The sequence below is a fragment of the Lepisma saccharinum genome, chromosome 26 (genome assembly GCF_977018435.1).
Source record: "Lepisma saccharinum chromosome 26, izLepSacc3.1, whole genome shotgun sequence".
NCBI classification, from domain to species: Eukaryota; Metazoa; Arthropoda; class Insecta; order Zygentoma; family Lepismatidae; genus Lepisma; species Lepisma saccharinum.
Window position 1 is genome coordinate 42448800 of NC_139254.1, and position 24107 is coordinate 42472906.

At 36.9% G+C, this 24107-nt stretch overlaps 1 protein-coding gene across 5 annotated transcripts in view; it reads right to left on the bottom strand.

Moving 5' to 3' along the window:
• The window catches only part of LOC145979516 (retinaldehyde-binding protein 1-like), a 78360-nt gene that overhangs the window by 43048 nt on the left and 11205 nt on the right, over positions 1–24107 (bottom strand). For 2 of the 5 annotated variants that reach the window (XM_083112459.1, XM_083112456.1), the window contains exon 1: positions 16298–16464. The exons of 1 other annotated variant lie outside the window; for it this stretch is intronic. Coding sequence is in view for 1 of the 4 variants with exons in the window: in XM_083112455.1 (XP_082968581.1) it covers positions 2748–2795 (48 nt within the window). In the remaining 3 variants the exon portion in view is untranslated. Of the gene's footprint in view, positions 1–2747; positions 2913–16297; positions 16465–24107 lie in introns of those variants that run through there. 2 more of the 5 variants (XM_083112455.1, XM_083112458.1) reach the window with 2 other exon arrangements.

Below are 24107 nucleotides of genomic sequence, written 5' to 3' on the forward strand. Positions count from 1 at the left end.
GGTCCCAGACCCTTTTTTGAACATGCCAGCCGGTCGAGATTTGCGGGAGACAAATCCTCCTACATTTACTAGACTAGGTAATTATGAAAATGTAGATGAACTATATAAGTTAGAATTGTGATGCAAAATCAGGCTGCTGCTACAATATTAATTACAATAAGTGTAAACAGTAATTTTTAATGTCGTAAACATTTAAAAATTCAAAAATATTTAGTATTCTTCAGAAAACTATACAGTTACGATATTCTGCAACCGGTAGTCCCAATTGAACTCTCATTCCACCAAGGGCTTTGCAAAATAAATACAGACAATGCACAAATAACAAACTTTTTACGGTATAATCTTGTTTCAAAAATTGGAGCAGCCAATTATTCCTAATTCAAATCTAAATATTACGCAATCGAGAAACTTAATAAAAGAAAAAGAATCTCAGTAAATTTATGCTCTCGGGCAAACATACACCCGCACTGTACGTTTAAATTGCACTACTATTATCATAATATTTGTAAATAACAATCAAATGTCATCAAATAAATCTCTATAAATAAGCAGTCAGGGCGTCAACAGTTCATGAAAAGTTTCTACTTAATTATAATGAGTGCATTGTAACCTTCATGAAATATCGAGATATCACTTCCTGGTAAATCAGTACATGAAAACAGCTTCCAATTACAATTTTATTTTCAGTTTAAAGTTGTATGAAAACAGGCGCAAATATCGCGCGAGGGCGAATTACGCCATATAATTCGTTTAATAAACAATTATCAAGATTTGCAATTTTGCTTAAAAATAGGTGTTAAAACAATAATTGCATCGAAACAAGTATCTAATCGAGAAAAGGGACAGACTTGAAACAAAGAAAAGATTGTTGGTTTTAATTTTAGTTTGCTTGCTCATCTGTGGCCGATTAGGCGCACTGCTGATAAGCCACGATAAACTGATAAGCTATCAATAAGCAAAGTCACGCTCGAGTGTTTTCCAAAGATGCACATAAGGCGATCAGTTAACAATGGCAGAAGTAAACCACTATAACCAGGGCTCGAAATGGACCGGAGCGGACCGGAACGGCGTTCCGGTTCCTGAATATCACTTATTGGCAACCTTTTCGTTCCGTCTCGTCAGAAATGGCAACGCACCCTTACTTTTCGTTTTTTTAATATATTTCACTACATTTTCCTTTTTAGCGTGAATTAAATGCTAAATATTATTTAATAATATACATCATAGTATTAATATAAGCTTCCCCTTTACAGAGATTGTTGTTGTAGCGATGGAACTTAGAGTATGCTGACGTTGCCTTCATCATTTTGTGGTTGTGGTTTTAGTTTCAATTTTGTATGTGTTATTTATTGTTATTTGTCATGTCTTGTGGATTCTATTGTTCTAACAGATAAGCTCAACAGTCAAATTTGAAGTCAATTAAAAATTATAAAAACAATTCCTGACCATACGGGAAAAAAAGGAACGACTTAAGATTACCGTATCCCTCACCGATTTTCTTTATATTTGGCATACTCTCTAATTGAGGCCTCCTAATCACGAATCTGAAGTTAAAAGTTGTCTGAAACGTCTAGAAATTGAAAAATAAGCTAAAATTAGGCGTTAGTATTCGGAATGGAAACCGTCGATTTTCGCGAAATTTTTTGTTTCACAAGGAAATATATATATTCCTGACACTACCACGACACCAAATTTTAACTATGTTTGCCTAACCTAACCGAAACTAACCTAACCACACGCCAATGGTTCTTGGGGCTAGCGCCAATGGTTCGTGTGGCTAGCGTCAATGGTTCGCAATTATTTTGCAATTTCTACACGTTTCTATAAATTTTAACTTCTGATTCGTCATTAGCAGGCCCAAATTAATAAGTATGTCAAATATGAAGAAAATTGGAGAGGGGCCCGGTCATCTTAAGTCATACCGGAAAGAAACAATATAGAACTATCTTTCACCTGCACCAATTGATTTTCTAATAAGTAATTTTAAGGCATAGTACTGAGGATATATACATTTAATTCAAATAACTTTCCTAACTTGGGCGAGGTGACTGCTCCCCCCACCCCTTTTTAAAAGTGATATATTTCAAAGAGCGAAGACAATTCCAGAACACTCGTTGAATTGAATTGAGTTGATTAAAAGTTCACTTCATGCACAGATAGGCTAATGGGGACTGGACCTACAGTTTAAAGTGGGATCCGAACCACTGTGCAATGTGCCTCCACCGGGACCCCTTGATTACAAGACCAGAACACGTGTGACAAATGTATTTGATACTATTTGATGTTTCTTTAAATATTTTAATATTAACCGTTATTATTGTTTGACACAATTGTAATACAGCGCATCAATTCGGTAGACGTAATCTCGTCACTGTAGTAACCATACACATCATGTTAATATAAAGAAAGCATTCAGTTTGGTGAAAATTTCAAATTCTAGCCCTCACCATAACAGCACGTCACGTGTATCGCACAAAGCTTTATTTCATGAAGTCCCTTGTCGTTTGCGAGGACATGGAATAGCAAGGAAGATGGAACTTGAATTAAGAGAACAATTGCATACACGCCCAACTGAAGGTTCGTGAACGGGCACAAATGTTTATGTATCGAGACGTGCAAAGATATGTCAAGGTTCACTTCTATGTTTCACAATTTCACCTTCTAATTACCTTAAGAGTTCTTTTAAGGGTAACAGTTAAGTCCGATGTTACTTTTTAGTGAGTCGCAATAAACTAAACTTTACATACCTTAAAGTTCTCTCGTACAAATACGTTGAGTTGCTTGGTTCCGGTCATCTGAACCTATTGTGTTCCATTGTACACTTCTGTCAAAGCCGCCTCTCGTATGGAGTAGGTAGACTGCCCGACCAAGCCAGCTGGCCACGCAAATGTGGCGAGGAATAAACACTCAAGTCCCGATAGCAAGCCTCAGACGTAAAGGCAGCTCGAGATGACGTAACTGCTTGTAGTGGGTGTTGAAACACTGTTTCAAGGTCGTATTGATCAAACCCGGCCCGTATCAAGGTTACGCTTGAAGTTTTTGTATCCAATGACGTGTTAGAAGTAAAGTAAATGTATTACGTACTTAAACGCGAAGCGACGGAACGACAGTGTTGCAAAATGCAAATATGAAACACCAGAACCAAAACAATCTCTAGGTAAGAATGTTTACCATATACAGTAGTAGCCTGTGCAAATGGAAATGCAGTAGATACTAGCGCGGTCAAATGGCGTTTACAAAGCCATAGACAGCGGCTAAAGAAACTCATAGAGTGATTTACATTGTAGTGTGTATTATTTGCATTACATTTTGTGCTTACATTGTAACATACTAAAAACAAATATTTTTGGTCGATTTAAACATCTGGCAATAATTTTTATTTTTCGTTATATACAATAAGTCACCCGTCAATTTATCTGAAACCATAAACTGTACATGGGTTTATTCCTTGTAAAGGATAAAGCATCTTACATCAGGAATGCGCATTTGTGTACTCGATCTCGTGGGTTCAGTTTCTGACACTCTTTTCTATCTGCACATTGCAACACTAGCGCATACATTTAGATTTCGTTTCAGTGGTTAAATTCACCTCATACCGTCATTTCGTCTCATCACGGGGACAACAAGCGCTCTGTATTTCTACAAATTGTTGTATCGATGACTGTGTCTACTCTCGATGATGCGAGCTTCAGAATCACGGATCACACTTATCGCACAACCATCAAACAACTTCCCCACCCTTCTCCTTCTGACGTCAACCGAAATACCTTTACTGTTAAGGGGGATCTAAAGCCATGTTAAAGAATAGACCCAAATTCCCAGACAAAACCGTAGCATTAAGATAGATTCTGTAAGAAAGAAATTTTCCGATATGAAAGATTGTTTTATTCACTAGAACCTGAAATACCTATAATTTTGTTACGATTAAAGGTATTTAAGTAAATAACAGAAAATATAAGGTCTGTGTTATGTTCAAACTGCTGCATACAGATGGCGTTGAAGTGGTAGTTCTTGTCAAGACTGGTGCATTTTTGTCTTTTATGACCAGTAAGTAAGATTTTGTTGTGAAACAACGAATCCAGTGTGTAGCCGCTAGTACCTGAAATATCATGTGAAAAGGTGAAAACATTTCGTATCTTCAGAAAGTAGTGGTTATGTTTATGGTTTTTGAAGTGCCATATCGTCGTGGTGCTAATTTTAGCATACACTGTTGCGTGTATGAAGTGTATTTTTGCTAAGAGACCTACATTCATTGGTGGATATTTAGCGAGGGAGGGGGGCACAGGAGCAGGTAGCTCCCCAATGGTCTGACTAAGTATTATGAAAAGTGATGGTATTGTTAAGCACAAACAAACAACAACATATTCTGGCAGCATAATATAAAATAAAATACTTAAATTATATTATTTTCAAACTGTCAAAGAATACATAGAAACAAAAAGTTTATCACAAAAACGCTAATCGCTACTAGACCCATTTATTTGATTTATTTCTTGTCTTACGCGTAGATGGCACAAGCCTCTTCTTACGCTTAACCATCTCAGTGGTGCAACAGCAACTACAAAGGCGACGGATGCCATTGCCCCCCTCCAACATTCGATGGAAGTCAATTCAAGGGGGGCAAGGGAGGGCAAACGATGATGGCTAAGGGCACCTGCAGAGGGTGCACAGAGGAGCAATTGTTCCTCCGATTTCAAATTTTATGCAAATAAAAATATATTTCGTAAAATGTTCTTGCTCGCTTCGCTAGCAATCCCTGCTTCTCTCAGTATAGTCATGTTCAGAGCCGTAGCTGGGGGCAATGGATACCGAGTTTTCCATATGAAAAAAAGTTGTAAAATAGAGAATTCCATGGCGACCCGTGAAATTATTTGCAGCCTATTAAAACAATATTGTTTCCAGTTGCGAAAATTCGATCTAAGAATTTTCTTACTCGCTTCGCTCGCAATATAATTATTTTCTGTAATGTATTTAAATAATATGTGTTGTATATATGTATTGAATACACTTTGAATACGTACACAATTTAGTGTTAGCATGTTGCATATGTATTTTCTTCTTTTATGTCGCTCCATGATGCATATGTATGTACAAAAACATTTATCTTAGGAATGCATTTATCATTCATTTCCTGCCATTGAAAAATACAGTTTGTTTGCTTGCTTTCCATTACAGTGGAACTGATAACTCGAACCTCAACATCTCGAATTCCTTGATAAGTCGATTTTTTTGTAATCCCCTTGAATTGACCATAACACTCAATACTAATTTTACCTCAACAACTCGAATAAAATCTTGATAAGACGATTTTTTGAACAGTTTGAGCTAAATAACTCGAAAGTAGAGTAAGAAAAACCTCTATGAGTCGAAGATAAATTCTAATCACCTCTATAACTCGAAGTTTTAGTCGCACGGACCTCAATAAGTCGAAGTGTAGGGTGCGTACGTACAATGTCAGGTGATCAACAATCGTGTCGGAACTTGAACTCCCCCACGTTCATAAGGGTCAGTAAACTTCAGACCTCTATAACTCGAAGTCGGCGATTTTGGCCCTCAATAACTGGAACCTTGGTAAGTCGAAATCCTTGATACCTCGATTTTTTTTTCTTTTTCCCCTCACGTTCGAGTTATCAAAGTTCCACTGTGTTAGATAATGTGAAATTGAACGTGTTGAATAAATATTGATCGTTTGTTCCAAACAACTGCTTTGGCACCGACTTCCACTCCAGTCTTGCGTAATTTATCAGCATAATAACGTATTTGATACTACTACTACTACTAGTAGTAATGATAATAATAATAATAATAATAATAACACTAATATTATTATTATTATTGGTACTCTTATCCTGGTACTTCCCCAACTCAGACAAAAATTCGTGGTTTCTCATCTGACCATCTCTACTTTATATTTTACAAATTGATTTGAATAGCTAACAGTTTGCGAAACACACAGAAACAAAAAACCTGAAAATACCAAACAAAAGAAAAACACAAGAAAAATGAGAAAGAAAGCACACAAAACCATATACACCGTACGAATAGTATAAAAATACACGTAAAGCATGAACACTCACATAGCAAAAATACTCAAAATACAGAAAAGTCCGTAGGTGTTTGTCCTACATATTTACATTTAAGAAATGTTTCATTTTATTGTCTTTCCCTGTTTGCAGTACTGGTAAGGTGACTCAAGAAGATTATTTCTTAATTTTGATTTGAATTGGCCGTCAGAAGAAGTTTCTTATGTCATTAGGGAGGTCGTTCCACGCTCGGGTGGCAGTGACAGTGAATGAATTTCCGTAAAACGCTGTCTTGAGGGAGGGGATGCTGAGGAGGCAGTTGTTTCGCGAACGGGTAGCAAAGGTGTGTGCTGCGCTTAGGGGTTGAAATCATGAAAATAGGTAGGGGGTTCTCTTGAATGCACTATTTTGTAGAGCGCTGTAAGAGCGTGGAAGTGGCGGCGAGTGGAAAGGTCGAGTCAGCCTAGGTCTTTGAAAGCTGGGGTAAGTTGGTCAAAATATTTGATATTATAAATAAAACGGACGTATGCATTTTGTATTCGCTGTAGACGTCTTGCTAGATCACCGTTGAGGTTAACCCTTATCTGGTGAGATGGATTTTTTGGGACGTAACTCGTAAGGTGAGGTGAGACAAACCCCGAACAAAAAAAATGTCCTCACATGGATGAAGTTGATTTCAATGACCATAGCTGCATCACTTATTTAGACAAAACATTACAGAAAATACACATCAATGCTACTTTCTTTCAAAATGCAAAATGAAAAGCAAAAAATGCACACCTTCACTTTTTTTTTTAATTTTTGCAGCTCATAAAGAAGGAAAAAATCCAAATTCCTACAAAATATTAATTATTAGGACATAGGTATAAAGAGTTATAAAAATATTCTACAATCAGATTACACTGATGGATTTTTTATGCAGTTTATATTCCACAAAAAATGTTACATAAGCGGTGAGGTGGGGTTTAGTCCACCCCACTCTGTATATGCAACAATATTTCACCGGACTGTTTGCACAGGTCAACACAACCTCATCCTCGCACAGCTGCTAGAGAACTGACTGAAAGGTACTCAGCATTCCAGGTACCAGATGTGACTAATATGTAAGTACAGTAACTTCAAAATATTCGTAGAGTAGCTCAAACCCCACCTCACCAGTTAAGGGTTAGCATACGCCAAGTCACAGTAGTCTATTTGCGACAAAACTAGCGATTCCACGAGTGTTTTCTTCACCTCTTGTGGTAAGATCGATGTTTGTGGTACAGTGAGTGAAAAGCTGCGTAAGATTTCTTGCATATGGCCTTCACATGGTCACTTCATGTGAGTTTTTCGTCCACAACAATTCCCAGGTCATTGACCGAAAGTGGTAGTGAAACTGGTTTTCCGTCTACAAGAATGTCAGGGATGGAGGACTTCTCTGTCGTGGATATGAGCTGACGTCAGCCAATTAAAAGACATTTAGTTTTCTCAGCATTTCCTCGTAGACCGTTTGCCTGAGACCACTTGCAGACGTTAATGATATCAGCGTTTAGGGTTTTTATGGCCATATTGATGTTTATTTTAGGGAACAATAATTAACATTGGACGTCATCAGCGTACAGATGGTAATTTGTTTATTAAAAATTCGAAATCTTGGCCACTGAGAACCCGGTACATCTTATTATTAATTGTTTTGCTTTATTTCACATCTTATTTTATGTACTTTTGACTAATTTGCAAAGATGGGGACGAGTGTGTGTGTATATACCAGTGGCGTGCGGTGCTAAATGAGGCAGGGGAACAGGTGACCTGCACTTGCCCCCTCCCCTCCCATACTTGTCGTAATATAATACAGTACACCAAGTAAAATTCAACCCTTGTTGAAATGAACCAAATGAACATACGATACATATGTTACAAATTGTCAGAAGTTACATACATGAAGCACGTTAAAATTATTACAATACCAATGTTAAAGCAAATATGATATAATGTATAGAAAACATTAAAAACAAAATTGTTGATGCGCAACAAAGAAAAATTAATAAAAGCTATTTATGAGTGATATGAGGAAAAGAATGTTTTGTCAAAACTTGTTTCATCTCTTAAGTAGAATTTTTTTTCGTACAGTTGAGCGTGCATTCCTGTAATTCAAACGTCCTCAATGCAATAATGGCAATCAGATGGCCGAGTTTTTTCATCACGTCCGCTAGATTTGTAGAATTGTGACAAAACCCGAACTGTTCAAACTCCCTTCTCGGGAACAAACAAGGACAACAATAATTTGCCACTGGAAGAGTATCCAGTTAATCATTTTACAGAGTTGTAGTAACTTGTTTGAAAATGCATTGTGTACGATTTCGTTTTTAATTCGGTTAGGATAAGTGTTGGTTTACTGTCATTTCTGTAAAGTTCAATGAACTAAAAGCTTTCGTCTTCAGCGGTCGATCATGCAACATTCGCTACCCTACGCTCGCAATTCGCTTTCTTGTCCTGCGCCTGCCGCTGAGTGCGTCTTGGGGCTGTTGGAACAGGTTGACGCGAGCTGTTCCCTCGGAAGCTATTTCGCAGCGTTTAGCCAAGGCATTTAGCAGACGCTTAGACTGTAGAACATTTTTCCAGTTCGTTATGAATGGCAGACGCAATTTGGAATGAGATTAGGAAACTACACTTAATACACTCAAAACTATCACTACGACGCAATTAAACTTTAGCACATAGCAAAAACTCGAAGGAAAACGAATTCGCTATGTCTCTCATAGGGAACAGCTAGAGAGTTCAGCTTCCGTGGTGGTGGGAGGTGGCACCATGAGAATCGTTTACCTTCGCGCGTGGTCGGAAATACTCGGCGTCAGACAGCAGAGGGTGGGACGACGAGGGTAGGTGAAGTAAACAAACATCCAGTCACTGTGAAAGTTTTTCTTCGGCGTGTTGATTTCGGAAGAATGAAGTGTTCTTATTATGTTAATATAGATAATTTAAATAGCTAAAAAGGGCGATAAGTAGAAGGGAACATCCTGTTCCCTCTGTTCCATGGAGGGACCGCCACTGGTATATACAGAGAGAGAGAGAGAGAGAGAGAGAGATAGAGATAGTTTTGGTTTGTTTTGGTTAATTTTACTTCGCTTTTTGACACTTTTGGCTAACCGCGAAGATGACAATGAGTAATCTCTATATAGAAGTATATAAAAATGGATGTGTGTGTGTGTGTGTGTGTGTGTGTGTGTGTGTGTTTGTTCCGGCATAACTCTCGAACGCCTGAAGCGATTTCAACCAAACTTGGTACGCGTATAACTTGCAACCTGGAAAGAAATACTATGTGGGTAAGACACCCCTGGCACCCCTGGGGGTGGGGGTGTAAAGGGGTGGCATGTACAATGGTAAACGACCGATATTAGTGTGGAATCCATAGTTTTCCGGGTCTCTAAGATGAATAGTGACACTCGTAATTCCTTCTACTCCAAGTTCATTTTACACTATAGTTAGAATTCATTATTTTCCTGTCTAATAGAAGACTAGGATAAATAAATACCCGGGCAACGCTGGGCAATCAGCTAGTCATATGATAAAATTGATGAAAAGACAATCAAAAAGAGTATCCTAGGCCGGATTGGCATCCAGGATTCTTGGCGTCGTAACACACTGTTCTAACCACTCCGCTACGGATGTCGGCAGAGAGTCTGTTTTCGGGTTACTTTATGCTGAGATTGCATATCCAGGCAGGATAAATATTTTAAAATGTAATCTGAACCACAGTGTAATGCGTTTTGCACTCGCAATCATTGAATATTAATTAAGATAGAACTGATAAAGGGACACCTACAAATAATGATCGGTGTTCTTTGTGAGTGTTTCATCATATCATCAGTCATCCTCATCTCCGCGATTAGGCAAAAGTGTCAAAAAATTGAATTTAATTAAACCAAATTAATAAATCTATTAGTGAAACCTCCGGTAGCGAAATCGCTGTGTGTATTGGTCAATGCACTTGGCCAGAGTGCTGTTCAGATCATTTACGTGTTCAACGTTCACAACAAATCAACCCATTTGTAGGGGAACTTTTCCTAAAATAACATACGGTAAGGATAAAATGCTGTAGCAAGTGCAGTAATTGCAACTCTTTGTTTATTTTTTACATTTTAAGAACTCAAAGCATTACCTTTTATATTGTACAGTTGAAAATAATATATGTTATGTTATATGCTCTTTACAAAGGTTCTTTGGAAAATGCAACAGTGTGTCATTTTACCTGAGGTACTTAGATAAAATGACATACCCATTTATAACACGTAATTGAAATTTTTCTTGCATAAATCGCAAGCAAATGCTTTGATGTCTTTGGTGCCCAGCACACTCATTGTGCGCCCTCATTGAACATTGCATGCACTTCAGCCATGTTTCCTTAGGTTTCGAATGACTGAATAAGTCGTTGCAATAGATGCATGGCGCATCGTCATCACTATCATATAGCTCAGAATCATCATCGTCATTATCATCAAACTGAAGTTTAATCTTAGCTTGTCGAGCTGCCCGTCTTGATTCTTATAGTTTCTTCTGCAACTTTTGTCTTCACTTCGGTGAGTCTTGTGGTCCCTCATGCTTCCTTTCTTTGGAGAACCTGGCCTGGGATGTAGTGGGTAATGGTGATATGTCGATTGGTTTGAGCAATGAGGGTGGTGAAGTTGCAGTTACAGATGTGGTACCGCAAGGTGATGGCATTGCAGATGGTGGAGGAAAAGATTGTGCAATTTCCATGACAGGAGTCAAAGCTGGAGATGATTATGATTCGGCCTCAGTTTCAGGTGTATCAATTCCTGGCTGTGTCCCACCTTCCCACCGGCGGAAAAGTTGTTTGGTAACGACCCAATCCTTTATCAACTCCAACCACCTGCTTGTTTTTCCCCTCCACTCTCATTTGCAGCGTAGCCTGGGGAACGCAGAATGTCTTGGATGCACGTTGCCAACCCATTTCCCCATTGTTTATTGCATTTATAGCACGTTGCATAGTGTCCTTATGCCATGACTGTCTTTCAGTTTTTCTTACGTACTCTCCAACCATTATTTCTGTAGCCTACAATAATAAAAAAAGAAAACATTTTCAGTCTGCTTTCCATAATATCTACAATAATTCAGTTGCAATAGTGATTTATTTAATTAACTGTAGCCATTACTGGTATTATTTAAAAATTGAACAACTTTCAACATTTACAGATTTTACGCCTTGGCAATAATAGAATTCCTATTAAATGTGTAGGTCCACAAAAATATTTACTCTGGTAAAATGACATACTATGTCATTTTATCCTAGTTAAGAGTATGTCATTTTACCCTCTGTCATAACCTCAAACAGGTGTGTAAATGCTCGCGTTTATGAATACTTGCAAGATTTTACAATATATTTGTAATATGCACAATATACCTAATTCCTTACCTTATTTATACAAATGTTGGCCTGCTTATTGTAATTGTAGAAATCTGGCATCAAACAATGATCACCTCAAACATTTACAACTCCGTATTTAAGGATTACGCTCCTGTTCCGAAATCCTTTACACAATGGCACCGCCACTCACACAGGTTCTTTGTTGTCTACTACAGTACACAATCAGAGACTGAAAAGTACCTGCCCTTGCGGCAGTAACGAGAAACTCAAGGTATTTCATTTTATCTGAGTATGTCATTTTAGGACAGGTTCCCCTACTTCAACTCACGTTTCGTCAAATTTAAGCATATTATCAACCGACCACCCTTCTGCACAATTCCGAGGAAATGGAGAAAATAGTTGGTCAGCGTTTTTTCAAAGTTTATTACTAAGCACTTGTGCACTTTCAATTGCCAGAGAAAGCTGAAATAATTTATTAATCAAATGATAACACCGTCGGAGGCGATTTCACTAGATACGAACGCTTCATTACCTCTGTCATTCGGTTTGTTTTCTCTAACTTGACGTGGAATATCTAGTAGCGTGGTAACACCCATCCATTTTATGTCCCATTCCACACAAGAAAAATATTTGTGCAGCGCACGTCACTGCTCACTTTGCAAGTGGAACCGCAATACATAAAAATCATCTACAAATGAGGACACTGTACTTTATCCGACAAAAAGGATCCACTTTCTTCCTGCTAAATATGTAATGCATTAAAATGTAGTTTTCTTGGCTTTAGCTTCAGTATATTAAAAGTAGGGAAGGTATGGAAGAAAAGCCTGAGTCAAGTGCGTCGAAGACCTACAGCGTGGCACGATTAGAAGTGTTTAGAGATTCAAATGAAACTTCTATGAAACGAGTAAACACAGCTGAAGTAAAACAAAGAAAAAGATGTCAGAAGATCACCACAAGTTTTCGTTTGTTCTGAGACTGGACCTACAGTTTAAAGTGGGATACGAACCGGTGTGCATTGTCCTTCCGCCGGAGATCGTACGCAGATCCCCTTAATTAGAAAGTAACAGTGTTACCATATATCACTGCGGAGAGAAAAAAAACAACAGAAACTACTCACGCCAAACGTGTCATCTCATCACAACAGAAGATGTGTCTTTCTTTAGAGGGAAATACACAGTACAATTTACCATGGTATTGCCTGGGGATTAATATACTTCTTCCACGTACAGACAGAAATATTTGAGACGGTGGCGTGCGACTATCGAAGTTCTCCATTATAGTCCGGACCTGCATGTGGATGTTTACTTGAGTGTCCCTTCATCAATTTAATCTAATCATCACTCGTTCTTATCATCGCGATTAGCCAAAATCGGCAGAAAAGCGACGGTAAGTAACAATAGTTCAAATTCAAGAAATATTTTAGACCTTTATAGAAAACAACGTCGTTGTTCACAGAGTCAGTTCTTGATACAAGAAATGAGACATTGTGGAATTCAAACAACTACGTCGAGTATATCGAAGCAATCATGTGTGTATCTATTCTTCCGTACAAGACAATCCAAGACTATTCCATCAAAATTAATAGCAACTTTCTAAATAATTACTTCAATTCCAAACAGATTTTTCAAGGTTAATTATTTACTACTTTTCGATTGAATTCCGTATCTTAGCCTAGGAAAAGTTTATGCGGAATGAACAAAGTATCCGTGGTTCTATATGTCTTCTTTTTCCATACAAGTATATAATTTTCCTAACAAGACAATTTTAATCTACACATTCAAATACATGTTTCATTCTAAGCCAGGATAAATTATAAATAACTTGACCGGTCTGCAACTCTTCTTTCCATTAAAAATTCATAATATGATAAAACTATATTTATTACCTACTCAGGTACTTGCAATTGAATTACGAACAATTTAATTTAGTTCTTCGCCATTGTCTATTAACCACAATATCTTCTAATAGCCTATATAAAATGCTCTTGAAGTACAAAATGCAACACAAGCTTCAGCCAAATTGAAATTTATTTCACTGAGATATGTCAGGTACAGTGAATATGGACAGGAAAAGTTAAGAGAGAGATTTGAAGACTGGAACGGAGGGAGAGAGGAGGGGGTAGTCATCCCATATTACTGTGGTTCTCAACCATCGTGAGACGACTGTCTGGTAAAATATTTTCTTAAAAATCGATACTTCGATCCCAACTATTATACTCGTAAGTAGTTTTCTATATTTTAGCTTTACACGTTAATTAATATGCACCCTTCAACTTTAATATTAATAAAAAATATGGCATAATCGTAGAGAATTAATTAGATTATGTCTAGTCTTGTTGACAAATCTCGTGTATATACTAGCTGATTTCCCGGCGTTGCCCGGGTAATAATTTATCCCAATCTTCTATTAGACAGGAAAATAATGAATTCTAACTATAGTGCAAAATAAACTTGGAGTTGAACGACATTGGGACTCTCACTATTCATCTTAGCGACTCCGAAAACTATGGATTCCACACTAATATCGGTCGTTTTCGATTATTTTTACATGTCACCCCTTCCCAACCCCACCTCTAGGGTTGCCAGGGGTGTCTTACTCCCACAGTATTATTTTCCATGTTGCAAGTGATACGTGTTCCAAATTTGGTTGAAATCGCTTTAGGCATTCGAGAGTTATGCCGGAACAAACACGCACACACACACACATCCATTTTTATATATTAGAGATTTAAATTATTAGTTAACAATGACTGGACCTAATGAAATCTTTTAGTTTCCTCTAATTAATTTGGTAAGAACTGATTTTCATTAGCCAGTTCATTTTCGGACACCGAAAAGTTCCAATCCATCAGAATATTTCCACATCAATATGTTCGTTAATGGATTGCTGTACGGTAGATTAGTTAATTTCTCACCAGGAAAGAATTTCCTCCTATTGCAGATGAAACCCGAACATAAAGCCATCTTTCAGGTGGTTGCCAGATTGGGCTGCAAGTCGCAACCTTCAGGAGAATCCCTCGCGGCCCGATATAATTTACGCCAGGGCCGGCGGTTGAGAAAACTGCTATATTTCATTTATACCAGTCCACTTTAATGTACGCGTATCAATATTCAGTTTCTGCCCATCCAGTCGAAAATTTCTAGAGCCGCACCTGGTGTTCTTTGTAAGTGTCCTTTATACATTCCATCTGATCTTCGTTCATCAACATCGTTGCGATTAGACAAAAGTGGAAGGAAAGGACATAAAGTAATGAAAGTAAGGAAATAAAGGAAACAATAGAGACATGTGCCTTTACTAGAGTATCTGTGGGCAATTTGATTTGTTTGTCAACTTTTTACGAGAATACAAAAAGTGTAACAGCTTGGATCGAAGGGATTGGACTACTGTAAGCTTTCCAATAATTTGGGCTGTCGGTACGCAATGCTATAGTCCCGAAATTTTCGCATGGTACACGCAAAATTTCGTAAATCTTTAGGTAGGTATCACGTTTCCATTAAATATTGCTGTGTGGTTTTAACGCGTAGGTATGCGTAGGGACCTCTGCGTGATAAACTGCGGGGGCGGGTTAGTGCTATGCTAAATAGTGCGTTCGTAAAGTGTAAGTGCATTTCTCTGTGTGATGGGGCAGAAAACAACTCAGAGCATGTGTTATTGGATCTGTAATGGAAGGATCTATATACGGAGTAGGGGAGGTATGTGCAAAGAAACTTTACATACAAGAGAACTCCATGAGACATTATTCTTTAAAACAATATAAAGCTCAAATCGTTTAACTTCTAGAAAACATGCCATGATAGTAGAGTAGTGATGATGACGATACACCCATACTTGGAATAAATTTCAATGAGTGAATAAAAACAAAATGAAGGCTACAGCAATAAAAAGTAAAAGGCATACACTATTGAGTAAGGTTTGCCACAGGGTATACAGCGCATACCGCCGTATACCCTCGTCTACAGCTCTGTTGGTACGTACAATGTATCCTGGGTATTTCGCACCTTCACCACTGACTGGGTTATAAAAACGTGGATATAAAAAAATCATCATTTTATGTATGATACGCTTGAGACGAATATTTTCCAACGACCTTGAGACCCACCCACGCCAAATAATGGTCTCGGCACTTATTGTCGGTGTGGTGGAATAACCACCAAACAGATTAAGCTAGAAAAGAACACTACCACGAAACGCAACACAGGATTCGACGCGAAAGGATCATGAGCGAAACGGGAAAAAGCAAGAACAGAATAACCGCGAAGAAATAAGTGCGAGAGAAATTACAGCGAACCTGATTAAGCATGAAAGAAATATTCAACACTGGAATAAGGGCGAAAAGAATAACAGCAAAACGGATTAATAATGAAACCGAAAATCAACACCAAATTAATCGCGAAATGAATAACAGCGAAACAATAACGAAACCGAAATAATCGCGAAAGGAATTACAGCAAAAGGAATAACAGCGAAACGGGTTAATAGCGAAACTAGAATTCAACACCGGAACGGCGAAAGGAATAACAGCGAAAGGAATAACAGCGAAACGGATTGATATCGAAATCGAATTTCAACACCGAAATAAGCGCGAAAGGAATTACAGCGAAACGGATTAATAGAGAAACCAAAATTCAACACCGGAATAAGCGCGAAAAGAATAATGGCGAAACAGATTAATCGCGAAACCGAAATTTAACACCGGAATAAGCGCGAAAGGAATACCAGAGAAGTGGATGAAGCGTGAAACCAAAATTGAACACCAGAATATTTGCGAAAGGAATAAGAGTGAAACGGATTAAGCACGAACGGAACAGGAACAGGAACGAGAAAATTTCACATTCGCACTTTCGCGGTAGTTCTGGCAACCCTGAGGAAGAAATTGAAAGAATGACATAGTATTTAAAAAAAGAAAACTCACCTTTAAGTTGCTGAAGTTTGAACGTGATACAGTGACAGCTTAAACGATGTTAAAAGGAAAACAAAAATTAAACTATTCCAACATAGATATATTCCCACCGTAAACACATGAAGAAATCCGTTGCGAGTGAGACTTACGATCTCCCGGGAAAAATCGCATCAAATAACAGACATTGCGAGAGCGTTTCCTGGTGTCCTCTGTAAAAAATGACGATTCACGGCATTTCAAGGCCATAGACGTGCGCAGGTCCTCTCATTACCGGAGGCAAAAAATCCTTGATGAGAGTTCATCCGGCGAAAAAAAATCTCACTCCATCTCGCTGTTTTATTGTATGGATGGGTACGAAAGAGGGTCGTGTACAGCGTCTGCCCGGACCCATAGAAATTCCCATTAGTACATTGAGTTTTTTGTCTTCAAGTTCGCTTTATGTATACGTAGGCTAATCGGGACGAGACCTACAGTTTAAAGTGGGGTCCGAACAACTTGTACCTTCACCGAGTATGGAATCCTGGACCTCATTAATGTAATTTTAGGTGTAATTTATATATATCATACCCATAATGTAAATATGGAACTCATGTTACCTTACCAAGTACAGAAAAGTGGAATCTAAACAAAATGTAGGCTCTTCAACTAAATCATTCACTACACCAGCGTTTTCACATGGCACATATGTTTACAAATTGGATAGCACGAACATTCTTCGTATATTAGCATGAACTTCTGCAGCGTAAAGAAAACATCCTACAATGTTAGCCTAAACACATCCACTAGGTCGGGGTAGAGTAGATGATACGGGCAAAATGAAGTCGGTGAGATATTTCTTCTTTTGACTGGAGGAGGTTTCGGATAGTTATGCATTTTGCATATAGCATATGCAAATGCATATTTTCAGTGTCTTCAGGATATATTGCATATTTTACCGATTTTTTCTTACAAATGCCTATTCTGCTGTTTCTGTCTGAAAATTTGTTGTTTCCTTTGGAGCAATTCAGAAACATGATTAAGTATGGGTTCGCGAAGAATTCTCGCTCCAAGCTCCTAAAGGACATTTGCTCTATTCATGCAGGGAAACAAAATGTGGACGGTATTCCAAGTGAACTGCACCTTTCCGATTTGTTGAATTACAACATGCGCCTATTGTTTCTTGTGATGTGGAGTATAAAAGCAATCTCGTGGAGAACAGGCATAAATTTACTTTTGAGCATCTGAAACAATACGTAGTTATTAAGTGCAATAGTAACATTACATGCTGAGTAGAATGAGAGGCAGCTGGTGGAATTCCACCTTCTGCTAATCGTGACGTTCAGTGAAGTCAGAAACAGTTAGTGGACTTATGATAAAGATATATAGACAAAAACCATATGTAAAATATGGTCAATTGTTAATAAGGTAAGCCAAACTATATTTGTTTTACTTATGTAAACAATGGAAATAATAAATAGTTTCATGCTATGGCTAAATTTTCTGAGTGTGATGTAAATTCTTAAAATTTTAAATACGTATATAAGGAGCATATTTCGAGCATTTTAAGAGCACATTTGCATACATATTTAAAGTTTTTTTAGTGCATAAGTATTCGAAGCCTCATTACATATTTCATTTTTTTTATATGATTTCCACAGATGTTGTGGTAGGGGGAGGGGCAAGGGGTGTACACTCCGCTGGAAAATTAATTATTAAAGTTATGTTCATTTCAGAAATATAATTTCGTTTCAGGCACAGAAATTGATGTTTAATATTATAAGGTCGTTGCAGAACATAATAACACTGACTGAAGTAGTGTTTTTTTGAGCTGCCAACACAATTATGGGGGAAAATATGCCTTATTTGCTCCCCTCCCCAGAAAAAATTTCCCTACTTACACTGCACCTGCCTGGAAATTAACTTGAGGACGTCTATGATGGTTTCCTACAATGTGCCATCTTCACGTATTTTGTTTATTTTACTTCCATTTTCTGCCACTCTTGGCTAATCGGGAAGATGGGGATGAATTGCACTAAGATAAGATGGATTAAAATAGAATCACAAACGTACAGAAGATTATATTATACTTTGTATTTTGAAAATGTTCTTTCCATTTCACAAGATGCCACTGGACAGTACTTGTTCGTTTCATCTCTTGTGTTGATATTCTGATGTAAAATGGATTTTTCTGTATTCACAATTTCAAATAAATAAATAAATTTCAGTCGTGGAATAGCCAGGCAAACCCTAGACATGTTCCCCCTGCATCACCCGTCTTAGGAACTGCAAACCTGGGTTTCTGGAAGCTATTTGCTAACTGCTTCTCTAATTCAGCTATCTCAACTTCTCCTGGTACTATTTTCAAAAGAGATTGGATGGACAAAGAAAGAGAAAGATCTAATCTTTGTTCAAAACTACCAACGCATTTTTAATGCTTCATGTAAGATTCATATGAACTACATTTTAATTCAATTAACAACACAATGGTACAATTACAGACAAAGCTATCACAATGGTCTGGATGGCCTAGTGTGGTGATTGAAACTGCAAACATTCCGAATGTGAATCCATCACCTTAACCATCAATTCAAAGGAAGCAATGCTGGATTGTTACATGTAACGCACGGTTCTGGTGGCGATAATTGTACGGAGATAAATGTAATATAGACAGATACTGAACTCACGCAGCAAACCGTCTGCACTATGAATCTGTGGTTCGCACACAGTAACATGGGAGTCGAACAAACGCTATTTGTCGCGTGAGATTTAATGGGAAATAATGCACAACAATAGACCAAAAAATAATAAAACCATTCTTTTTACATAAATTGTGTTGCAGGATATATATATATACGAGATATAAATCTGAGGATTTTTCTTATCAAAACCAGGACCGTATTATACGCCCATAAAAATTGCATTAAATATATCAGTAAGTGCACAAATCCCATGGAAGCTATTTCAGACTGCCATCTTTTTTCTTCTAAATACTTTATTAGTAAAATTAGCACATCAAATCACTAGTACCCAAATCACCAAAATCATGTGTAGCCCTCACCAGTATGTTGTTGGAATATTTATGTGCAATCCATGGACAGACATAGTCCGAAAGAGTTATTATATCTTTTATTATGTCTAATTTAAGAATAAAATGCGCTCATAGTGTATATCTTCATCATTTGACCATCATTCCCTTAGTTTCTACAGTCTTCTTATTTTGTACTCAAATAACAGAATGATCCTTCATTATTTTATACAGAAGCATTGTCCGCAAAATTTAATGTAAGTTTATAAAAAATATTCCTTTCCACCGTATGAGCAATGTATTCTGCCGGAACATATTGGTAGCACAGCTGAAGAATAAAATAAGTGGGAGTGTTAATAACGAAACATTTTCTAGAGAACGAAGTGGGACAATACAATTACATAGGAAATAATGCCCCTCCCCTTATGACGACGGGAAGTAATAAGAATCAGTTTCCTTGACTTACTCTTTATTCAATACGAACACGTAATTACAGGTATTACACCCCGTACAAACGTCAAGGCACTGCTCGATTCCCAGTCCGACGTCAAGCGATCTGCCGTTTCAACTACTAGCACCGCCCCCTTTCCACCTCGCTCGAGCCACGAGGCATGAGGAGCTCTGAGGTAGTCTACCACGTCACAGCGACGATCCTACCTCAATACACTCGAGTACAAAATTAATCAAATAATACAACTGTCATAACTCCCCTCTCTTGGGAGAAAAATTTCCTTCAAGTGAAATTTTTACAAAATAAAATACCCATTTATAATTTACACATCGTTATGTTATCTACACTCATACTTTGTGTAGTTACAGTTAAACTGGTATACATCATGGCCAAATACACTGGGTATAATCAATACAACAACATTTATGTTAAAGAAAATATAAAAATAACAAATAAATATAAATAATTTGAAACAAAATCTAAATCTTTCTTTGATCTACCCAAAACAAATGTTTGTACAATTTTGGATTTAGTTTTTCCAATTGGCTTAAATAACAACTTCTCTTTTCAATGGTACAATTCCAGATTTTTAGATTATCACTGTGATGGTTACCACTGATATTGCCAGTTTTCAAATCTATTACAATATATACATTAGTTGCTTGTTTGTCAATTACCATATACGGACCTTCATAGACCTCACAGTACTTTTTAGTGCGATTTTCTAGGAGACTGCTAAGATAATGTGTTTTTACAAATACCAGGTCTTTTATTTTAACTTCAGGTCTATTTTCTTGTTGTAAGTTGTACTTGTCATTTTTTTTCTTCCTTGCTTGGAAACCTTTTACAAAAGCCATGTATAGTTTGTCTTTCCACAGAGAAATTTCATTAGGCGGTAAATTAAAATGATTCAAAATACATGAGTTAAGATCTCTGTTTAGTTGTAACTCTGAGGGAGCAAATCCTAGCTGTGTGTGTACACTATCATTTAATAAGCTTACCACTACATCTATATATTTTGGCCAATCTTTGTGTTTGTTTTTACAAAAAACACGCATAAGCCGGTTGAGTTCGGAATGAATTCTCTCAACTAAATTAGAACTAGGGTGATATATTGGGGTATACGCCAATTTTATACCTAAGCTTGTTAAAGTGTCCACATATTTGTTAGAATGAAACACCGTGGCGTTATCACTAACCAACCTGTGTGGAATGCCAAAATGCCTGACATATCCTTCTAGCAAGGCTTTTACAATACTGTTGGCTGTACTTGACCTCATTGGATAAGCAAACAGATATTTAGTGTTAGCATCTTGTAAGGTTAGAAGAAACCTTTCTCCTTGCGAACCTTTAATTAATGGTCCTTGTATATCCAAAAACAAAATAGTTTCACCTTGGTTACAATGTTGTTGGAATATGCCCTTGGGCGGATGTCTACTCGGCTTCGTTCTCATACATAGTTCACAATCTTTGATATAACTCAGAATACCTTTTCTCATACCAGGCCAAAAGTACAATTTCCTAACTCTTCTGAGTACTTTTTCACAACCAAAGTGGCCCATATTGTCATGATAATTCCTCAGTATTACAGAAACTAAAGATTGAGGTATACATATTTTCCAGATGTTCTCAAAGTGAAAATCTCTTATCATCAAAATTCCATTGCATACTTTATAAAACTTTTTCCAATTTCTACACCTTTGAGGTAAACTTACACTTACACTTTCACAATTGTTCAAATAATCAATAATAGGTTGAAATAACTTATCATTATACTGTTCTTGGACTAACAACTCTACAGGTATATCCAATACTTCATTTTTAAACATTACGTTATTGTTTATGTGCATCAAGATCGGCTCTGATTCTGAAAATTGTCTGGACAATAAGTCCGCTAGGCCATTGTCAGATCCTTTGCAGTATTCTACAATGAACTGGTATTTTTGAAGTTGAAGGGACCAACGCAATAAGCGAGGGTTCCAATTCTTCGAATGGTTCAGCCAAGTGAGACACTTATGATCACAAACTAAAGTAAAATCTTTACCCAAAAGATATTGATTACATTTCTCAATACAAAATAAAAGACTTAAACATTCTAGCTCGGTTATGGTGTATTGTTTCTCATAACCTTTCAGTGTACGACTTACATAACTTATTATTCTTTTCTCGCCATCAATTATTTGATACAAATATCCTCCGATGCCAAGTAAGGAAGCATCTCCCTGGACATAAAACCTTTGATTAAGATCAGGATGAAATAGTTTAGCATCATTAGAAATTTCTTGTTTGAGCAAATCAAAACTCTCTTGTTCCGTCTTAGTCCATATCCATTTCTTACCTTTCCTTAACAATTCATATAAAGGTGCACATATGGTAGCAAAGTTTGGAATGAATCTTCTCATCCAAGAGAAACAACCTATTATTTTTTGAAGTGTCTTTACATCCTTCGGAGTAGGAAGGTTGAGAATAGCCTCTACTCTTTCTGGATTTACTCTTATACCTGTTTTGTCAATAATGTGACCCAAGTACAATAACTTTTCTTTACAGAGGAATGTCTTTTTGAGACGTACAGTCATACCAGACTCTCTTAATTTAGAAAATACACTTCTTAAATGTTCTATGTGACTTTCTAAAGATTCACTTCTAATGCATAAATCATCAACATAAATGATAACATTCTCTGACAGAATGTCGCCTAATACCTTGGCCATTGCCATCGTAAATGCTTGTACTCCATTACATGTACCAAATACTAAACGTTTGTATTGGTATTGTCTACCTTCAAACAAAAATGCAGTATACTTTTTAGATGACTCCGACAACAAAATCTGGTGAAATCCAGAGGACATATCGATCAGTGATACATATGGTCTACCAACAAATCCTTGTAATGCCTCTTCAATATTAATTGGTCTAATTTGACTAACTTTCTGGTGTTGATTAATATTCCTGAAGTCAGTACATACTCTTACACTTTTATCAGACTTAGGAACTATTACTAGTGGATTTAAATAAGGTGAATCAGAAAGTTCTATAATGTCCCACTCAAGTAATTTTTGAATATGATCTCTAACATTTTGTCTGTAATGATAAGGTATTCGATATGGCTTAGAAACTAAAGGTTCTGTTGTATCTAATTCAATATGATGTTCATATTTAGTACATAAACCAGGTTTTTCATCAAACAGCATCCTAAATTCAAGTAACAAATCAAACAGTTGCTTCTTTTCATCTTCATCGAGTATTTCAGCTTGCATAGCTTTTAATTTAAGATCTTCTACACTAGCAACAGTTATTTCCTCTTTTGACTTTTGGGTTACATTAAGACAACTACTCTCTGCCTCTTCACTCACATCAAAAGTTGGACAAGATATAGGTAATAATTTAACTAACCTTTCACCTTGTTTGGTGTGTAACAATAAAGAATTTTCCTTGAAGTTTACAAGAGCCTCTACATTATACAAAAAATCTAAACCTAAAAGAATGTCTACTGTCAAATCTTTGACGACAACAAACTGAACAAAAAACATAATATCTTCAATTTCTATATCCACACAAAATTTTCCAAGTACTTTCTGTTTTCTTTTTCCAGAATAGTCAACCAAAATAATATCTTCTATTGGCTCTAATTTAGGTCTGGTGACTTCGCTAGTAATACGTTTCCATTTGTTCTCTGACATCAAACAAATGTCACTACCACTATCTACTAAGCATTTACTCTCTATCCCATTAATATTTGCAAAGATAGACGTTGTATTCTTGACTTTGTTCCTGAGGTTTACAGGTAACATTAAATTATTAGAACTATATTTCGCTTCGTCTTCTAACAAGTCTTCATAAAAATTAATATCTACCCTACATACATTTTTAAGGCATGATTCACAGTTTGCTTTACTAGAATTTTCATTACAAAGTTTGTTTCTTAAATCTTCAGTATTAAGATTGGCTACTGACACAATATTCTCATCTTCGTCTATGCTATTCTGTGTCACAATAACAATAGACTCACTATCTAGTTTAAAGGTTGTTCAGGCACAAACCAGGGCGCATTCACCCTAAGTGAAGACCCACCATTACCATTTTCTATTTCTTCCCTAGTACTAGATCTAGGTTCACTTCTTTGAGGATTGTTTTGAACATCACCGTGTGACACAGTGTTTGTACTAGTATTTCTATACCTAGGTCTACTATTATCAGCATTTATACGATTTTGGTTACTATAATTGTATCTACCTCGAAAGTTACTGTTTCTATAGTTATTACCAGAATATGGAAAACGGTTTACTCTCCAAGATCTCTGACCAGATCTACTATCATTACTACTATTATTATCAGTGGCATATCTTCTGAAATTACCAGAATTCCTT